At 51.4% G+C, this 21000-nt stretch overlaps 1 protein-coding gene across 1 annotated transcript in view; it reads left to right on the top strand.

The window, feature by feature from the left end:
• Positions 1–21000, top strand: part of TDRD9 (tudor domain containing 9) — a 101962-nt gene that overhangs the window by 57370 nt on the left and 23592 nt on the right. The window contains exons 20-32 of the mRNA XM_061159737.1: positions 26–79; positions 2162–2278; positions 3479–3586; positions 6767–6867; positions 8327–8500; positions 9780–9891; positions 10962–11174; positions 11433–11522; positions 11964–12224; positions 13357–13512; positions 14437–14507; positions 15935–16044; positions 16405–16501. Coding sequence (XP_061015720.1) covers positions 26–79; positions 2162–2278; positions 3479–3586; positions 6767–6867; positions 8327–8500; positions 9780–9891; positions 10962–11174; positions 11433–11522; positions 11964–12224; positions 13357–13512; positions 14437–14507; positions 15935–16044; positions 16405–16501 — 1664 coding nt within the window. The remainder of the gene's footprint in view (positions 1–25; positions 80–2161; positions 2279–3478; positions 3587–6766; positions 6868–8326; positions 8501–9779; positions 9892–10961; positions 11175–11432; positions 11523–11963; positions 12225–13356; positions 13513–14436; positions 14508–15934; positions 16045–16404; positions 16502–21000) is intronic.

Below are 21000 nucleotides of genomic sequence, written 5' to 3' on the forward strand. Positions count from 1 at the left end.
ACGTTGTGCTTTTGTGTATTTAAAGGATGAACTTGAGTGGGGACGGTTAAATTACATTCAGATCAAGAGAATCAGAGAGGTAAGTGTGTATTCTGTGAACGCAGGTAAAGGCGCCGTTGTCAAGTGCCCGCAGCGCCCAGGGTGCTGCGCTCCACTTGGTTGCTCAGCCGTGTGGGGCTCTTCCCGACCCCCTTGGGCAGCAGTGAGCCTTCCGGGAAGTGCATCCTGTGTGCAGCCTTAGTAGAATCTGTGTGCTGCAATCACAGTTACAGTTTGTTACAGCTGAAGGACACAGGTGAAGATCAGCAAAGGCACAAGGCGGGTGGGGAGGAGCCGGGAGAGACCGTCCCCGCCCGCAGTTGACCTCTTGCGGCAGGTCCTCCTGGGCAGCACGGGTGCTGACAGCCGGCAGGAGCCTCTGCGGACCAGGGGGGCTCGCGGAGCCTTGGTGTGCAAGCTTGTGTTGGGGGTTGGTTGCATGGTCAGGGGGTGCTCCTCTAGTTGACCTTACTTGCCTTAGTTTTCAGCACCTCCGAAGGTCACACTGATACCATGTGGCCCAGGCCCCTTGCCCGCCGCCCCCACGATGTCACGTTGCTCCATGAACTGCTTGTTGCAATCAAGGCCTCAGCTGAACAAAGATGCTCGAACGAGGCAGGATATGCCAGGGACCCGGAAGTGAGCTGCCCAGGGCCAGACCTTCCTTCGGAACGTCTAGGGCGTGGCCAGCTGGGCCTGCTGACTTCGGTCCTTTACTGCACCAGTTTGCGAGATGCTGTGTCTGCTTTATTGTATTATCAGAGAACTTACTCCTGGTTTGATTTGACAGTTTTACTGTGCAGGTATTTTGGGGGAGAGGAAAGGTGAAAGATTTCAATGGATTGACTTTGGCTTTTTTCCATTAATTTAGTTTTTCTCTGGTTTACTTTTTTAGTGTTACTGAGATGAGAATTTAACTTATTATCACTTTCAGTCTTTCTAAGTCTTGCCTGACTCTTTTGAGACCCCATGGACTGTAGCCTGCCAGCCTCCTCTGCCCATGGGATGTCCCAGGCAAGAATATTGGAGTGGGATGCACTTTCAGTCTTTGTAATTAACAGTGGTTAAAGCTGTGAGTTTTCAAAAAAAAAAAAAAGCTGTGACTTTTCTTGTGAGTGGTTTGAGTCCATTGGTCTTTGACATCCATGTGGGGATGCACGTTCCCTCCCAGCTATAGGGAGCTCACTGCTATCCGCATCTGAGGCTTATTTCTCTGTTGGCTTCCTGCTTGATTCAGGGTCTTCTAGAAGAGTGTTAGAGTTTCTAGGCAGAAAGAAATATCTTTAGGTATCTTGTTTTATTGTTAATATTTTGATTTTTATTGCATTTTGGGCAGAAAAAGTGAGTTGCATAATTTTAAATCGGTTTTTAATTGGACAGGCTGAGATCACCTGCAGCCTTCTGGGTGATCTCAGTAGTGAGTGTGAAAGGGGCCAGGCTGGGCCCTTCCTGCTGTGTCCCCATGCTCTCCTCCTCTCTCATAGGTCAGGACTTCTAAGAGTTTCCATCCTTACCATTCTTTTTCGTATTTTCCAGCTACGTTTACAACTGTGGCTTGTATAGTTTTTTTCCTTCTTGTCACTTACTGAGATAATTTTGTGCTAAGTTAATTTATGATACGTTCATAGGTGTTTGGATTTGTGTATTCTTGTGTGTATACATTTGAAGTGTGGTGAAATCATTTTATGTGAAACGATTCTGTTGAAACTAAAGGGGTTTTTTTGTTCAGGGTGACTGTGTAGCCATTGTTTTTAATCACAAAGCAGTACATGTTTATGGCAGGAGGTTTTGGAAGTGTTTCAAGGACTTAAAGCAAGGGCTGTGGTCAGGGTGTCCTGCTCCCCTGACGTGGTAGGTGGCGGCGTGTGCATCTGCAGTGGTCTCCCGTGTGTGTGTGAGCTGGGATTGCGACGCACTTAGAGCTCCATCCTGTCGTTTGTGACACTGTTGTGTGTCCCTTCCACCCCTGGTTAATCAGTCTTGAGCACTGGTTCTCAGCAGCTACAGTGTTTCACCCGTAGGTGCACTAATGTTTCCCGGTGTGTACTCCTTTTCTAGTGTTCCCAATATCCTGAAGAGCATGGTCACCTGGAGACACCATCTCCCAATGTGTTTTTCTTAGGTGGCTGAGTTATATGAAGAGCTGAAGACGAGGATCTCACAGTTCAACATGTATGTTGACTCCCGGCGGCCTGTCATGGACCAGGAGTACACCCACAAGCAGAGATTCATCCTGCAGGTACGTGGGAGCACCCGCATGCCTTTTCCTGGTTCCTTCTGCTCCTTTGGTCTCACGGGTGTGAAAGTGCTTGCTCCCCTCTTCTGATACGAGTTGTATCTCACAGGAGAGCCTAGATGCGCAGTGTTCACGCTGTGTTGGAGAACAGGAAACACTCTGCTCTTGCGTTTAGGTTTTCTGTGTCACTGAGTTGATGATCCAGACCCAGTTCTGATCTCTGGAGGAGTGTTTCTGAAGACTGCTGTCTTTACTGCTTCCAGAGAGATCCTTTTATTTTGGCTTTTAAGAAAGTAAAATTACTGTTAATATTATGTTGCTTTTACCTTGCATTGAAAAGTTATTTTAACTTTGGAGGCCATGATCAGATTCCCTTGTTGGTTGGAGCCTTCTAGGCTTGTGTAGAGGGAAGTGTATCTTGGAAAGGCAACCAGTGTTTCTAACTCAGGGCTCAGGGGAGGAGACGGTCTTGTCCTGCACCCGTGTGTTGGCTGACACATACAGAGTTGGGATCCTGTAACCTGGGGGCTGCTGGGAAACGGATGTCAAGTTACTTTAAGGTTGGAAGAGTCTTCCTTGGGTGTTTGTTTCAAATGGCATGTTTTTAACTAAAGAAGTGGCTCTTTGCAGAGTGCTTTTTGGAAGTGAACATTGAAGGCAGGCCTGGTGCTCTGAATCTGTGTGCCCCAATTATAACTTTACCTGAACATTTTGGAGAAGGCCTGACCCATGGAAGGAAGTATGTCGAGGACAAGGTAGAAAATGCTGGCCAGCCTCCAGGGCCCTGTGTGTGCAGTCATTCATGTCCTCGTTCAACTCACCACTGTTTTCTAAACCTCGTTCTTTTTTCTAGCTGCACTATGTGGCTGGTGGGATCTTAGTTCCCCAACCAGGGATCGAACCTGTGTGCCCTGGATTGGGAGAGTGGAATCTTAATTACTGGACTGCCGGGGAAGTCCCTAAACCTCATTCTGAGAAATAGTCAGGCTCCTTGGAGGAATGATCTTGTAGAATGTGTTTCTGTTACGGGGAGGTAACCAGAATCGTGACTTTCTGCTTGATTGATTAAAGGCCCAGGTTTTTTAAAAAAATATGAACTCATCTTTTATATTATGGATGTCATTCTGGGATGAGATTAGTGTATTAATGAGACAATGTGATAAAGTCTTGCTGTCACTTCATGAAAACACGTCTGTCTTCCAGGCTGTGTTGGCAGGTGCTTTTTATCCGAATTACTTTACTTTCGGGCAGCCTGACGAAGAGATAGCCATGAGGGAGCTGGCGGGAAAAGACCCGAAGACAACCGTCGTGGTAGGTGGGGGGGGGGGGGGGGGGCGGCCTTCCCTGGGGGAGACTGGGCGCCTGGTCTTCAGACAGGCGTCAGTCCAATGTGGCTGATACAGAACATTTTATTCCCCCTCTGTGTCTGTATAAATGCTTAGTGGATTTTTTCCCCCCTAAAGTGAATTTCATGGCTTGTCTCACCTTTTCACATGCCTCCACTGGTTCCTGTCTCATAGACCTGGCCTTAAGAGAGAAAGCCTTGTGGAGTGAAGTATTCAAGGCCAACCTTGCCTGCTTCGTCTTGTTTTGAAGGCTTTAAGATACTTCTCCATAAGTTTAAGAGCACGCAGTTAATAGCTCACTTCATTTTACGCAAAGAGTAAAGGGTTATTTGGTTGGCAGCTTTGTACTGCGATTTAAACTCTGATCCCCATTCACACATAACAGAATCATCTAGAGTGTGTGTTTATTTTGAAATTCAGACTTGAGGCCCGTGCCACAGAATCTGAACTAGCAAATGTGGCCTGAAAATCAGTGTTTAAATAATGTGAGCTTTGGGCGAATCTGATGGTCAGTCACAGCACTCACCACTGGATCAATGTTGGTGGACCCTGTGTTTAATCAAACCTGAGCCCAGGGTGACTTCAAGGTCGGCAGCTGAAATAAAGCATTTGGGAGTTGGGCTTTCGTGGACTCTTGCTGCGTCATCAGCTGCATCTAATAAAGGGGGTGCAGAGACCTGGCAAGGCTCCGAGCAGGTAGTGAGCCTGCCAGCACTGCAGCTTCTCCTCCCCCTGCTGCGCCCATCACCCTGGTACTGAAGAAGCGGAGTTCACACGGGCGGGGGGAGGTGTCTCGGGGGAGCTCCGCGCTTTGGCCCGCTCTGCCTCGCGGTTGGGGAAGCCTGGCTGGGCCTCTGCCCGTCCTGATGGCCGTGCTCTCTGGGCGGCGGCCTCCCCTCCCCTGTGCACTGGGGGAGGACCCCGCGGCGCGTCTCTGGATGTTGGACTGTGCTCACCTCCTTCAGCCGCCGTGCGGCCTGTCCGCCGCACTCTGCGGCCAGAGTTCCCTCCCGCGTGCTTTGTAACAGCCCAGTTTGTGCTCGTGGGGACGAATTGCTTGTCCTCCGAGAGCGCCTTTGCTCTAGGTGCTTTTTGCTCATTTTCCTTTGCATTTTGCCCTTCGAGTGAGAGATTTATCATCACCCTTAATTCATGATGTGGCTGGGGGGGTCCGAGGGTGGCTCTGTGACTTGTCTAAAGAGACTGAACGAGGCAGGACTGAACTCAGACCCGAGTCCACGGCCCTTGCTGTTTACTGCCTGCCGCCTCTTGTGGAGCTGTGCTGGGCGCGGGGCACGGGCTCCAGGTTTCACACCAGAGCCGGAGCTCAGAGCCCAGATGGCCCTGCGGGGAGGGCAGGGTGGGTGTGGGGAGGGGGCGGAGCGGGGAGAGGCAGGGAGGGGTTGCCCAGCGCCTCCTGGTTGGGTGCTGCCTGCACGAGGAGGACCCATTCCCGCCTCTCAGGGGCGTCTGCATTCCCACCACTGCCTGCATAGACATACCATGTTTGACAAAGATACATGGGCTGCTCTGTTATTTTAAGATAGAATGAAGTCTTAACTTCTATATATTGGACTTTCGGACTATTTTAATGAGAAAGAATCAGTTTTCATTCCAATCCCAAAGAAGGACAATGCCAAAGAATGTTCAGATTACTGCACAGTTGCACTCATTTCACATGCTAGCAAGATTATGCTCAAAATTCTCCAAGCTAGGTTTCAACAGTCCGTGAACCGAGAACTTTCAGATATACAAGCTGGATTTACAAAGAGCAGAGGAACCAGAGATCAAATTGCCAACATCTGTTGGATCAGAGAAAAAGCCAGAGAGTTCCAGAAAAACATCCACTTCATTGACTACGCTAAAGCTTTTGACTGTGTGTGTCAAAACAAACTGATGGGATGGAAATATCAGACCACCTGACCTGCCTCCTGAGAAGTCTGTATGAAGGTCAAGAAGCAACAGTTACAATCAGACATGGAAGAACAGACTGGTTCCAAATTGGGAAAGGAGTCCATCAAGGCTGTGTATTGTCACCCTGCTTATTTAACTTCTGTGCAGAGTACATCATGAGAAATGCTGGGCTGGAAGAAGCACAAGCTGGAATCAAGATTGTCAGGAGGGATATCAATAACCTCAGATATGCAGATGACACCACCCTTACGACAGAGAGCGAAGAAGAACTGAAGAGCCTCTTGATGAAGATGAAAGAGGAGAGTGAAAAAACTGGCTTAAAACCCAACATTTAAAAAACCAAGATCATGGCATCTGGTCCCATCACTTCATGGCAAATAGATGGGGAAACAATGAAAGCAGTGAGAGACTTCCTTTTCTTTTTTTTTTTTTTTTGAGAGACTTCCTTTTCTTGGGCTCCAAAATCACTGCAGTTGGTAACTGCAGCCATGAAATTAAAAGACGTTTGATCCTTGGAAGAAAAGTTATGACCAACTTAGCCAGCATATTAAAAAGCCAGAGGCATTACTCTACCAACAAAGGTCTGTCTAGTCAAGGCTGTGGTTTTTCCAGTAGTCATGTATGGGGATGTGAGAGTTGGAACATAAAGAAGGCTGAGTGTCAAAGTATTGATGCTTTTGAACTGTGGTTGGAGAAGACTCTTGGGAGTCCCTTGGACTGCAAGGAGGTCCAACCAGTCAATCCTAAAGGAAATCAGTCCTGAATATTCATTAGAAGGACTGATGCCGAAGCTGAAACTCCAATACTTTGGCCACCTGATGCAAAGAGCTGACTCATTTGAAAAGACCCTGATGCTGGGAAAGATTGAGGGCAGGAGGAGAAGGGGACGACAGAGGATGAGACGGTTGGATGGCATCACCAACTTGATGGACATGAGTTTGAGCAAACTCCAGGAGATGGTGTGAAGGACAGGAAAGCCTGGAGTGCTGCAGTCCATGGGGTTGCAAAGAATCGGACACGACTGAGCGACTGAACAATGCGGAAGAGTTAGCCTTTGTTTAGCGTGTATTATTAAAGCTTAGTTCTTACTTACCCATAGAAGTCGTTCGTCCTGCAGCGCCCTGCTGTGGGACCCGCCTCTCTGGTTAGAGACGGCGCGCTCTGCTCTATGAACGCGGTGACTCTCGGGGGCTCTGGGTCCGCCCCTGCTAATGCCTGCCGTGTTTTGCAGCTGAAGCATATCCCTCCGTATGGATTTCTCTACCACCAGCAGCTGCAGTCTCTCTTCAGACAGTGTGGCCAAGTCAAGTCCATTGTGTTTGACGGGGCAAAGTAAGTGCTCTACTTTTGTAACCCACTGCAATTATGAAAGAGCCGTGAGATTTCCCTCTTTACAGGGGCTGATTCTTGAAACTGGGCGTGTGGGAGGATGGGTCATCAGAGGGCCGCTGTGGACAGCTCTCGAAGCGTAGTGTAGCTGTGGTTCATGTCGTTGTCAGGAGCAGTGTGTCCTCTCAGCCGAGTTCCTCCTAAAGGAGCCAAGCTGTGTGGTCCCGGGTCTGATGCCCAGGGTGTTCAGCAGTGTGAGGGGTGCGGGCTGGCGCTCAGGGGGCCCAGCGCTGCACTGGGCTGTGTGTGGCTGAGATTTCACAGGTGGGCCGGCCACCAGAGATGCCCCCAGGAGACTGTCTGCTTCAGTCATTTAGAACCTGGGGGACAAGGAGCAAGGAGCCACCGAGGGGAGGGAGCGGGAGGAGGCTGGGAGGGAGGTGGGGGTGTCGCGGGCTCAGCCTGCTCCACCTCTTGAGTTGGGAACACTCAGGGAAGAGGAGAATCATGGAATCGTGGTCTAGAGTCTTTGAAAGAAATGATGTGTAAGGAGAGACCTGGGTGCCTTCTAGAGACAGCTGGTGGGAGTGGAATGGATGTGCATAAAGGGAGCCCAGGGCAGGTGGGGGTCAGTGGAGGGGGTGGAAAGGGAGCTGAGGCGGGACAGTGCCATGGGGAGGGGCTGCAGAGAGGCTGGGGGTGGACGGGACGAGGGAGCGGGCCGCTCTTACCAACTCAGGGCCCCGGCTTCCCCAGGCTCGCGCTCTCCGGGACAGCACTTGGAGGGTTACAAGTCTGTTTCTGAGTGTGATGCTTGACCTGGGCGGTTTGACATTGATTCGCCAACAAATGTGGAGAGAGGGTTTTCCCCTTTATTCCAGGGAGTGCCTGGCAGGCACCCATGCTGCATATTTGATTCTTACCCGCAGAGGGCGGGGTGGGCTAGCAGGACACTGGATGGGGGCAGGGGGGCGTGTCTCAGCATCACGTGATAAACCGGATGTTTGTGGGGGACCAGAAAGGTCACTGAGCCGCTCAGCTGTGTGGTTCTCTCTCTCCATTTTATTCTACAATAAAAAAGAAGAAGCCCAGACCTATCACTTTGTTCTAATGATGACAATTAAGATTTCTTAGCTGAACATTCCTCTTGAAGTTGGTCTTTATTTCACATTATACTGCATGATATGTGAGGACGATACTTGGTTTTGATTTAATGCTATGTCATTGTAATTTTTATTGCTTTTAAGTGAGTAGTTTCCTCTTGAATACATCTTCTTGATTAACCCTGTGTTGAGAAGTTAGTTACTGGTAGTTTTGAGGAGATGTGTAGCTGAAAATCTCTATCTAAACCTTGAGAGAAATTAACATACACTTAATATACACTTTTGTTTGAGAGAAATTAACATACACTTCTGTTTCAGACGCCTCGTAAGCTTATTTTTTATCTGTATTTGTGGAGCAGGGCCTTTGTGGAGTTTTCACGCAATCCAACAGAGAGGTTTAAGACGCTCCCCGCCGTGTACATGGCCATCAAGATGTCTCAGCGCAAAGTGTCCCTGGACCTCAGTGTTCACTCCGCGGAGGAGATTGAGGCGAAGGTGCCAGGAGGGGCCGTCTCCAAGCTCCGGAACACGCGGTAGGCTCGGGAGGCCCGTGGGCACGGCGCTCCCCGACTGCGTGTCCTCAGCGCTGCGTTTGAGCAGCTGTCTCAGCGTGCTGAAGGGCACACTGCGAGCTCCGCCTGGGCGCTGCTGTGTGCCGGCACGCGGCCCTGGGCCTCTCTGAGCCTCAGCGTTTGCGTCTGTGCGACAGCTGGGCGCCTGTCAGGGCTGTCCGGGGGAGTGGGCAGGATCACTGTGTCATCTTCAGTTTAGGCCGAGGGGCCCGAGCCTGGTGTCAGCCCCCTTTCTTCCTCCTTCCCGTCGCTCCTTTTCTCAAGCACAAGAGGGTCTTAGCGGAGCTGACACCGGCTCGGGCTGCCCCTCCTGCTGGGCAGGGCGGAGGGTCTGCCTGGCCCAGGGCGCGGCCGTGCAGGCGGCGGCTCTGCGCCTCTTGGAACGTCCTGAGTGCCCTCGGCGTCCCTGACAGAGGGCCGCTTTCGGGGCTGCGCCCACAGAGCTGCAGTCCTGTGTCTTTTCTCTTGGTCATTGTGTAAGCCCCCGAGGTGTCCGACCGGAAGTCGAGGGGTGGGGAGGAAGGGAAGTGTGGCCCCGAGTATGGCTGGTGTGGGATGGCCTGGCTCCATCAGGGCGGCAGCTGGACGTGCCCAGTCTGGGGCCATGTGAACGCACCCGTCCTGCTGCCTGACTGCCTGGGCCATGCGTACTTAACACACGGGTCTGCGGACTGGGAAGAGGCGGGTTAGGATCTCTCATCATCCTTCCTCTTCATTTAAGAATAAAATGACTAGGAAAAAAAGGAAACCTTTTATCAAACTTTAGTTCTATCTCCTTGCATTTTAGCATTTGCTCTGTTACTGCTTTAAGCGGTGATGGTAACTTTGGGTTTAAACCACATGTGTGTTTTCTAGTGACATGACACAGGCGTGGATTCGTGGTTTTCTAAAGGTCAAGGGTCACTCGCCTCTGAAACCGCAAGTCAGGAGACCTTGCAGTTTCCAGATTAGACTTTATATCCTTGAAGGCAGAAATTCCACGACAGTCCCGAGCGTTAGGACGTGTCTGTAGAGGGTGGTGTGTGACTGCGGGGCGCACGGCCTGCCCCAGGGCAGCCCAGGACACCGCAGAGTCTCTCGTGTGAGGCGAGATGCGATTCGTCATCACTGTCTGTATTTTATTAAAACCTTTTCTTGTAGTATCTGTGGACTAGTTCAAGCAGTAACTTCATGTATGTAAACATACATGTGTTCTTTGTAACACCTCTGTTGCCTTTTAAGATAAGTGGTGTCTTAACAGGGTGAACGTGGACTTCCAGAAGCAGACAGTTGATCCTATGCAAGTCTCCTTTAACACGCTGGACAAATCGCGGACCATCACAGACCTCCTGCTAACGATCGAAGTCACAGAGGTGAGAGCAGTGTGACCCAGGCGTCAGAGCTCTTCCGTCCTCTTTGTCTAGAATTGCCTCGTTGAACACACGGGACAGTGGGCGTGGAGATGCACGCGCATGCAGCCTGTGTGGCTCGGTCACCCACACTGGACCCTTGAGTCCTCGGGTAACTTATGGTCGGCCCTCTGTGTCCGTGGCTCCTCTCATCCTCAAATTCGACCAGCCATGGACCGTGTGGTCCTGTATCTCAACTACGGAAAAACCTTTCTGTGAAGGACCCTCACGGATCACACTAGCATCATTTAAAGGGCATCGTTAAAGGTCACCTGGAGTCAGTCTGGGTGAGCTTGAATTACTCTCACTCATTGAATTGAAACGTGGCTGTAACACAAAATGAAACACAAATATTCATCCTAGAATCAAAGTTTAGTTTTTAAAATGTTACTACATTTGAAATGCTGAAAAACACCAGTTTTAGCAATAAGGTACAATAAGGTACGTAAAATGTTACTGGCTCAGTGCTGTTTGCCTGTGTAATTCAGTTTGTATCAGCAAAGCTAGCATCGGCAGCATTATTTGTTGGAGTGTAGTTTTTGCTTCTTCAAAATAAAATTTCAGTCAAATTGCCCCGGGCTTCCTGGCAAACGCGTGGTCCCCTTCCCTGGGAGACTCCCCTTAGCAGCCTGGCCTCCTGCCGACTGGAGGGCTGCAGGGGCGCGACCAGGGCCATGTGGTGGCGGCAGCAGGCGAGGTTGTCCGCACTCCACCCCATGCTGCTCCGGGGGCCGCGTGTTTGCCCAGAGAGCCCGTGGGGCGCTGTGGGCTTGGTGGACCCTGGGGGCTGGCCAGGGTGGAACAGCCCTGATCTCATGTGGCCCCAGAGCCTGCATTGAGTCCCTCACCTCACTTGACCGGAACCCCCCTTTTATCATAAGCAGTGACTCAAACCCTGGAGAACCTGGGGACCAGGGAATGTAGCTTGTGACCTGCAGTGGGGGGGGGGGGGGGGGCACGTCAGGCCTGCAGTGGGCATGCCTGTTCCTCTAGACAGAGATCCTCTCCAGGGTTCCTCTCCTCCTCCCCTCTAGGTGGTTGAGGTGGGACACTTCTGGGGGTACAGGACCGATGAGAAGAACTGGGAGTTTCTGAAGAGGCTGACCGCCGAGATAAACCGCCTCACGCTGGTGCCCCTGCCTGTCCACCCCCACCCAGACCTGGTCTGCCTGGCTCCCTTTGCCGACAATGATAAGGAAAGCTACTTCAGAGCACAGATCCTCTATGTTTCCGGAGATTCTGCCGAGGTATGTTTTTCTGTAATAAATCTCGCAACGGGAAATGAGGCAGACTCACAGCAGTTGACAGAAAGCCTTCTGTCTTTTCAAGTGGAAGGTAAATATAAAATGGTTACAATTAGAGAAGTGGTCCAGTCGGAACGTCCCTTGCCTCAGTGACCTGAGGATTCGTCCCATCCCTGGGAGTCCCGAGGAGCGGGGCGGGCTGGGGTGGCCGAGTCCGGGTTACTGGCCGGGCCGTGCTGACGCACCCCCCGCCTCCTACAGGTGTTCTTCGTGGACTACGGGAACAGAGCGCGCGTGGCGCTGGGCGTCCTCATGGAGATCCCCTGCCAGTTTCTTGAGCTCCCCTTCCAGGTGAGGGGGACATGCCTGTGTCCTGAGCGTGTGAAGCCGGAGGGGTCTTGGAGGTCAGGGCTCGCCCCTCAGCTTGCAGATGGGCCAAGACCCAGAGCAGGAAGACACTCATTTTCTTGTACTCCCCAAGTCTGGTTTCTGCTTTTTCCCCAAAATATATTGCTGTAGATGTTTTTGCTAATAGTGCTTCTGGAGCAAGCTAAAGTACATGGAGGGTTTCAAACTTAGTGACGTTTCTAACGCTTTCCCACCTGTGCTTTGTAAAAGTCATTCTAAGCGTTTTTGTCATCGACTAGGGAAACCACGTGACTTTACCTGTGCCGTCCTCGGTCACCCTGACATGCTTCTGGTAGGATCTGTGGCGGCCCTGGTGCAGACCCTGCCCAGGGCTACTTTGAGTGGCACCTGGGCTGAGCGTCCGGCCTGCCCTCTGTCCCGCAGGCCCTGGAGTTCAAGATCTGCAAGATGCGCCCGTCGGCCCAGTGTCTGGTGTGCGGCGAGCGCTGGAGCGGCGCGGCCGGCCGGCGCTTCTCCGTCCTGGTCGGCGGCCGCACCCTGCTGGTGAAGGTCTTTTCCGTGGTGCACAGTGTCCTGCACGTGGACGCCTACCTCCCCTCGGGGCTGCAGGACACGGTCAGCGTCCGGGGCATCCTCATTGGGCAGGGCTACGCCGAGCCGGCCGAGGAGCCCTACGAGTCCAAGGTGCGTGCTGCCTGTGGCTGGAGCACGTGTGTGTGTGTGTGTGTGTGTGTGTGCGCGCGTGTGTGCGCGCGTGCGCGCACCCGTGGGCGGGGTGGGGAGTGAGGCACGGGGGCCCTTGCCCGCTCTCAGGACCTCAAGGGGTGCAGAACCGGACAGCGATCGGCGTGTCGAGATCTGTGGTTCCTTCCTAAATGTCTTCTGCTTTCTTTGAGACCAAATCGTGATGGCCAGGTGATTTGGTGGCCAGGTACTGTTCTTGTTGGTTTCCGGTTATGAAGCTGTCTTTTTTTTTTTTTTTCTTCTTGGAACGAAAGTTAGATGTGAAAATGTTCTCTTTTTGGGGAGTTTTTAAAAAATGGATTCCAAGATTTATGTCCCAAATGAATTTTATAATTCCTTTATAAAATATTTGTTTCAAGTGTTTGAAACATTTCAAAATGTCTTTCAACTGTTTATTTCAAAACCATTTCTGAAGCTGCCTTTCTTGATCTGGAAGTTTGAGATGTCACTTTGAAGCGCGTGTTGAAGGTGGTTCCTTCTACCTCATCTGCTAGGAATGAGGTACTGGGTTAGGCAGGGGCAAACCAGCAGGAAAGCGTCACTATAGAGCCGGCTGGGTTTGTGTTTCCACTTGAGAAAATGCACCAGGCGTCCTGGTCATAGCCCCAGGGTGAAGCTGACATTTTGTGTACAAAAACCCTGTGTCACTCTTCAATTCTCTGATGGCTGAAAGCTTCCCTTGTGGCTCAGCTGGTAAAGAATCCGCCTGCAATGTGGGAGACCTGGGTTCACTCCCTGGGTTGGGAAGATCTCCTGGAGAAGGGAAAAGCTACCCACTCCAGTGTTCTGGCCTGGAGAACTCCATGGACTGTATATGTCCAGGGTCGCAAAGTGTCAGACACAACTGAGCAACTTTCATTTTGACTGAAAGGTAGTAAAGGCTAATGAACTGAGCCTTTAGTGAGTTCTGTCTTCTTTTGTTTGAATCGATAAATTATCTTTTGACATCTTAATGATCTAAAGGTCACCTAATGATAAGGTCATGCCTATGAAATGCTTTGATTAGTTTGGAATAAAATTTCTTAATACTGGTTTTCCTTTCAGCAAAATGAATTTTTCTTATTTTGTTTAGCAAAGCCACGAAGTTCTCAAGGGTCTCTTTTCCAAATCAGTAGAAAACCTGACAGACATGTCCATGGTATCTCCTGGGAAAGAAGACGAAAAGTACCTGATCCGGATTTTGTTAGAGAGCTTTTCTTCCAATAAGCTGGGTAACCCGAACTGCAAGGTAATTTATAGAAGTTGTTCTAAAGCACAATTAAGAGCTTTGAATACTCTACAGCTGAAAGCTGTGTTGTAGCTGGAGGTCACGGTGGTTTTCTGTTCTTGGTGTTTAGTGTTGTTACTTCTCTCACTGTGGAGCCTGTACTAATATGAGAAAAACCTAGATTTTTTTGTAGAGATGGGTGTTTGACTAGTTCTTTTTTTTTTTTTTTTTGAGTGGTTCTTTTTAAAGCCAACCTTTCCAAAGGCGACACCATGTGAAAAAAATTACACAGCCTAAAAGCTGAGGATTATGTTTGTTATATTTGGCGGACTTTCTGAGGACTCAAGCCCAGGAGGCAGCCTCTCAGACAGTTCCGAGGAGGCAGAATAGATGGGAGCTTTGCAACAAAGCCAGGCAGTTGAGTGGCAGACTGCGTTTTCAGTCGCAGTGACCAGTGCTTGCTCGTCAGAGGGAGGGGAGCAGGGCTGTGGGCTTCGGAGAACCAGCGTCAGGGCTTAGCTTCGTCCCATGGAGGGTTGACTGGGGCGTGTCCCCTCACCCTAGTCAGGGACTCTGCTTTTATTGTCCTGGCCTTTGACTGTGTGGTCTTAGACCTGCCGCTGCAATGAAGAGAGTCCTTTCACAGAAGTGTTTGACAGTGTTTCCTTTTCTTGACCAAAGGCTATCTTATATATGTGTGTGTGTGTGTGTGTGTGTATTTTATATGCATAATATGAAGGTTAGCAAACCATTGATGGAAGCAGGTGCATCCCAGAAGAATACCCCTTTTAAGGCGTTTTTCCTCATTAAATCTTCAAGACCTTATGACTAAGACATAGCTTTTTTTTCTTTCTTTGAAACTGTGAGCTGACTTTTGGATTTTCAAAATGGAAGTAAAGTGACATTTTACTTATTAGTAACATTTTGTATGTCTTGTGTGTACAGGCAGTACTTCATGGGCCTTTTAACCCTTACGAACTGAAGTGTCACAGTCTGACCAGAATATCCAAATTCAGGTAAGATTAAGATTGCCACGAAGCGTCTTTCTCTGCTCCTCTGTTCACAGGGCTTATCAGAAACTAAGCTTTTCTATGTCTAACCTCTCGGAACGTGCTACCTTTTCCAAGTCCTTCCGGCCTGTGCGCTTACTCCAGACCTGAGGGCCCCACATTCTCTTAGGTGAAAACCATTCTGCTGAGACCTGGGCTTCGTCAGGGCCCTCGTCACTTCTGTTCTTGGCGTCGTCGTCATTCGTCCAGCAGGTCTGGCGTGCCTGCCGTGTCCTGGGGGGGGTTAAAGCAGTAGTGACCGCGGCACAGGCGGCGTCCCCCTCCCCCCGCTGTGGGTCCAGCCGGCACAGCGGCCGGACAGAGCAAACCTCTGACTTCACGGAGGGTTGGTGCGGGCCTTGATGGGCTCATGGAACACCATGGAGGCGTCTCAGAGCGCCCTGACCACACTCAGAAGGCTGTCGGGTTTCAGAAGTCCGAGACCTGGAGTGTGCAGAGGAGTGAAGACCAGGAGCGTCGTGCTGGCAGGGCAAAGGCTGCCGGGAGGGTCCTGAGGGCTGGGGGTGGGTGGGTAGTGGGGTGTGTGTGTGCAGGCCGGGCCTGGCGTGAGTGCTCCCTTGAGGAGGGGGAGTGAGTGCTCCCCTGAGGAGGGGCAGTGAGTGCTCCCCTGAGGAGGGGCAGTGAGAGCCGAGGACCGCTGGGAGGCACCGGGCGCCGAGCCTCAGCAGGCATTTCTTCAGGAGACGCGTGCAAAGCGTCATTTTGTGCATCTTAAACGATTGCTTGGGCTGCAGGGGAAAGCCCTGGCTTGCCAGAGTCTCCTCCCAGAACCAGCAGCACGCGTGTCCCCGAGAGCCTGTGAGGGATGCAGAGCTCAGCCCCTGGTTCGCAGCAGGAGCCCCAGGGTCTGCAGGCGCCCCGCGAGCACTTGAGAGGGTGCAGAGCCCACACAGAGGAGACTCTGGAAGCCGTTCCCTCTGCACTCCAGGCGGGTCACCGTGGACTGTGTCCACCGCAGGAGGAGCAGAAAGTTCAGGAGAGCTTTCGGTGTGGACTCGACAGGCTGACCTGCAATTAGAGTTGAAGGTTTGGGAGGAGCAGGCGTGGAGGGGCCCTGCTGGGCCGCTGTGAGCAGGGCGCAGGTGGGCCAGGCCGGGCTTCCCCCAGTCTGGTGTCCAGGGACAGCCTGCTGGGACGCAGGCGGCGGCCGAGGCAGGTGGGCAGCGCGGGCGGCAGTCTGGCTGCACGTGGAGGTTCAGGCGGGGCAGCACGTGGGTCTGGGCGTGGCCGGGACTGCAGCGCGAGGAGACTCTCCCAGCGGCAGGTCGCTCGCTGCATTTGCGGGTCGGCCTGTATCTGAAGTGGCTCCTCCTGGTCTGGTGTCAGGCGCTGCCTCGTGGAGGGGCCGCCTCTCCTGACAGCTCTGTTTCCAGGTGCGTCTGGATCGAGAAGGAAAGCATCAACTCGGTCGTCATCAGCGACAGCCCGGAGGATGTGCACCAGCGGCTGCTGGTCGCCGCCTCCCTCTCGGTGAACACGACTGGTGAGCGAGGGGCGCCGCCCGCCCCGCCCCGCCCCGGCTGTGCGCTGAGCCCGCGAGCCGGAGAGCCCCAGCCTTCCGCTCCCTGCGCAGGGCCGCGGGGATGGACTCCTTGGCGGTCCATGCTTTCCGTCATCTCGGCCAGACGGGAGGGCGAATCTCAGGTCTTGGCCTGGGGAGAAAGGAGAGGAGGAGTGACCAACAGACCAGGATCAGAGCCAGGGCCTCAGGCGGCGGGGTTCCCCGGGGGCTGGGGGACCCGCACCAGGGCGCCCCTCCCTGCCGGGCGTCTGTGCAGGGCGGCGGCCTGAGGACAGGGAGGGCGCGGCGCCCGCGGTGACCGCCTGCCGGGCCTGTCCGCAGGGTCCACCATGCTGCTGCGGGAGACCACGCTGATGCCGCACATCCCGGGCCTCCCCGCGCTCCTCAGCATGCTGTTCGCCCCCGTCATGGAGCTCAGGTAGGGAGCGCTCGCAGCCTGGGCCCCAGGCCGCCGTGGGACGCGGACCGGTGGTGGAGGCGGGCGTCCTCGTGGGGGAGAGCGCTGACGGAAAGGCGCCCTGTGGGTCTGCCTGCCGGTGGGCCCCCCAACTTCAGCATTCACGTGGTTTGTGGGGCTGCGCTTGGATCCTGTTCAGGACGCTGAGCGGGCCGACAAGGACGCGCAGCCTCCCACGGGGCCCCGGTGACAGAGCAGCGAACACACTCGGGAGGGAACCGGAGGCTCAGCAGCGCTGCGGCGGGGCGTGTCCGTAGCCAGGGGGCCGGAGGCCACGCCAGGCGCTCTGGCAGCGGCGTCAGCGGACACCGGACACCGGTGTGTCCTGCGCGTTGCGGGCCGTGAGCTGAGAAGGCAGGCGGAGCCCCTGGGGCGGAGTGAGCATGAGCGCGACAGCAGGCCGCCCGGAGACGCCGCCCGGTGCACGGCCTGCATTGGAACACCAGGGTCCGCAGGCCACCACCGAGGCGGCAGCCCTGCTGGGCTTTGTTGGGTTGCCGGGTGGCGGGGACTCAAGAAAGGAATGCGGCTGGGCCTTCGGGAGCCCACATTCTGGAGGGTGAAACGGACGACCTCTCCAGACACTGAGGCAGGCCTGCGTGCACTTGAGGAGGGCTGGCGCCCCTGGCTTGTGCCCCGTCCCCCTCTCCTGGGAGCGGATGCGGTCCATCGACCAGCCTCCTGGTGCGAGTTCAGGGCGGTAGCCCGGTGCCGACTCAGCCCTCCTCCTGTGAGGGCTGCTTAGAATCTGCTGTCACATCTCAGGTATGCAGTGGTTTTTAAGAAATGATGATGATAATTATATGTCTTTTTCTCCTACTATAAAAACATATACTACTTACAAAAAAATACTGTATGGGGAAAAAGTGAACATTACCAGTATGTTTATTTTCAGTGTTCACCTAGATAAATATATACACTTTAAAAAATTGAAGTATAGTTGATTTACAGTGTTGTGCACATGTTTTATTTTGTTTTTTAACTTTTTCATACTACATTTTATAAGCATTTTTATAGTACGATGGCATCTTTGTAAATATTCATTGTAAACATTGCATCATATATTACTGAGTGGACGTATCGTGGCTTTTATCAACTATGCCCAGTTTTGTTTACATTTGTGTTTGTTTCTGACCTGCTTTGGCCCTGAAGGAATTTAATATGCCTTTATGTGTTGGAATTTGGGTTCTGTCTAGTTTTGTAATAATGGTGTGATACATATCTCTAGAATAAAGGCATCTTCTGGGTCTTTGTAGGGGAGACAGATGTGAAATCAACACACCGGGTGCGATGCTCCAGTCAGAAAGCTCCATGCGGGCAGGGACAGGGGTCTGAGTTGGGAATGCACCACCACGTCTGTCCAGGCTCCTGCTTCAGCTCTTTTTTCAATACAAACTTCTTGAGGACTTGAGTAATGCAGTGTATTTTTTTTTTTTTTTTTCACCAAGGTGAATACCTCTTTAAGAATTCTGGATGGTGAGGTGTCTGGAGACACGCAGAGCCTGGGCAGGAGGAGCCTGGCGCGCGCCGGGCCCTCTGCCTGACCGCACTGCCAGCTGTCCCGTGCAGGGGCTCCCCCATCACCTCCGGCGCCCCATACTCCCCCAGCCGAGCATCCTTGCCCACTTGCCCTGGAGGGCCAGCACGGGAGCGCGGAGCGGCTCACGTCTCCACCCTGTGTGCTGATGGGCCGTCTCAGCTGTTGGCCAGTGTATTCACCGGCTGCTTTTGTAATTTTAAAAAACCTTGCTCCATACCCCATATGTTTTAAAAGCCTTAGGAAACATGAGACCACAGCAGAGGGACCTGTCAAGCACTGGAAGCGGGTGGGGTGGTGAAAATATGCATTAAGAAAGGGACCTGGGCTTGCGCTCTGGCCGTGCCTGGCACTCCCCGAAGTCTGGGCTTTCCCAGCTCTCAGAGGGGCCCTCCTGGGCTCACAGGACGGTGGAGGCAGCTCGGAGACTTGTGCACTCTTGGCGCTCGTAGACGCTGCAGCCCTCACCGTGACTCAGGGCCTCGCTGCTTGCTTCTGGCAGCAGCGCGGGGAGGTGGGCAGAGCCACAGAGGACAGCCTGGGCAGGGTTTGGAGATGCTGTTAGACTCCTAACACTTTGAAGGTTAATACAGTATGCATTACAGAGTATTTAACGGTGTTTTTTTATGGAGGTTTCAGATGGATTTAACATTTACCTTTTGAGGAAGTATATTTCCTTATTCAGCAAAACTCTGGAAAATTCTTAAAGAGATGGGAATATCAGATCACTTGACCTGCCTCTTGAGAAATCTGTATGCAGGTCAGGAAGCAACAGTTAGAACTGCACATGGAACAACAAACTGATTCCAAGTTGGGAAAGGAGTAGTCAAGGCTGTATATTGTCACCCTGCTTATTTAACTTGTATGCAGAGTACATCATGAGAAACACTGGGCTGGGTGAAGCACAAGCTGGAATCACGATTGCTGGGAGAAACATCAATAACCTCACATATGCAGATGACACCACCCTTATGGCAGAGAGCGAAGAAGAACTAAAGAGCCTCTTGATGAAAGTGAAAGAGGAGAGTGAAAAAGTTGGCTTAAAACTCAGCATTCAGAAAACTAAGATCATGGCATCTGGTCCCTTTACTTCATGGCAAATAGATGAGGAAACAGTGACAGACTTTACTTTCTTGGGCTCTAATACACTGTAGATGGTGACTGCAGCCATGAAATTAAAAGACGCTTGCTCCTTGGAAGAAAGTTATGACCAACCTAGACAGCATATTAAAAAGCAGAGACATTAGTTTGCCAACAAAGGTCTTTCTAGTCAAAGCTATGGTTTTTCCAGTAGTCATGTATGGATGTGAGAGTTGGACTGTAAAGAAAGCTGAGCGCCGAAGAATTGAGGCTTTTGAACTGTGGTGTTAGAGAAGACTCTTGAGAGTCCTTTGGACAGCAAGGAGGTCCAACCAGTCCATCCTAAAGGAAATCAGTCTGAATATTCATTGGAAGGACTGGTGGTGAAGCTGAAACTCCAATACTTTGGCCACCTGATGTGAAGAGCTGACTCATTTGAAAAGACCCTGATGCTGGGAAAGATTGAGGGCAAGAGGAGAAGGGGACGACAGAGGATGAGATAGTTGGATGGCTTCACCGACTCAACGGACATGAGTTTGAGTAAACTCCAGCAGTTGGCGATGGACAGGGAGGCCTGGCGTGCTGCAGTCCGTGGGGTGGCAAAGAGTGGGACACAGCTGAGCAGCTGAACTGATTTCCTTATTTGGCGCATATGAGGAGTTCTAGGATATTAGCTTGCAAGAACCATCTGCAAGGAACTGTTTCAACATAATTTTAACATACTGCGCATAGGTTTAAAGCTGCTTGTTTAGAGAAGTTAGCCCTTCCAAAGACAGCGGTAGTGAGCTCATATAGACTCCGGCTCCTCTCCTGTCTGCCGGCTCTGGCCGAGGTGACACCACAGCGCGCCTCTCCTCTGCTCTCTGCGGGGTGTACTTTGTTTTGTCCTGTCATGATTTTTGCAGTTTTCAGTTTGAATCTGACACATGCTTTGAAAAGGAAGTAAAAGTATTTTTGTGGTCTTAATCACTGTTTCTTAGGTGCACATAGGGTGTTTAGGATCCCTAGAAGAGAATTAAACTCAGCGCTCTGATTACCTTTATTAATGTAAGATTTAGAGTCGATGAGCGTAGAATTGCTACCCCCGTGGGGTTGGTTCAAGGCTGAGTGTGTGAGGACCTGCCTTGTCCAACGTGTGTGTTCTCACAGGGGAACAGTCAGCTTAAGTCTCATCACAGCTGCAGTAACGTAGATGTGATGTGGTGTCTCAAAAAGCCACGATGAAGCTGTCATCCTTCATTTTGGTGAGCCCTGGTTATTGTGTTTTGGAAAGATTTTGTATAAATTGAAATAATAAATTGCATTCATTAAAAACAGATGTGGGTGAGCTTGCCATTTAAGGAAGCATTTTGGTGACTGTTACGTAAAGCACATACTCAGCATCTAATGTGTAAGTGAATCTGAGTCTCTCTGAGTTTACTTAGAATGTGATTCCCTTTCATTTTTATTAAAGTGAGGGAAAAAAGTGTGTGTCTATGTGTATGTATATGTCTAGGACCAAGAAGTAAACTGTTTGCCTAGAATATTTTCATCAAAGTTTTATTGATCTAGATGATGGGAAAAGGTCTGCATTGATTAAGAGCCAAGTAAAATTACCAAAATATTTTAAAAGATATTTAATATCAATATTTGTAAAAAGTGAGAAGACCTAAACAGACATCTCTCCAAAAACAACATACAGATGGCTAATAAACACAGGAAAAGATGCTCAACATTGCTCATTGTTAGAGAAATGCATATCAAAACTGCAATGAAATATCACTTCACATGAGTCAGAATGGCCATCATCAAAAAAATCTACAAACAATAAATGTTGGAGAGGGTATGGAGAAAGGGAACCCTC

The sequence above is a fragment of the Dama dama genome, chromosome 13 (assembly GCF_033118175.1).
Source record: "Dama dama isolate Ldn47 chromosome 13, ASM3311817v1, whole genome shotgun sequence".
Lineage (NCBI taxonomy): Eukaryota > Metazoa > Chordata > Mammalia > Artiodactyla > Cervidae > Dama > Dama dama.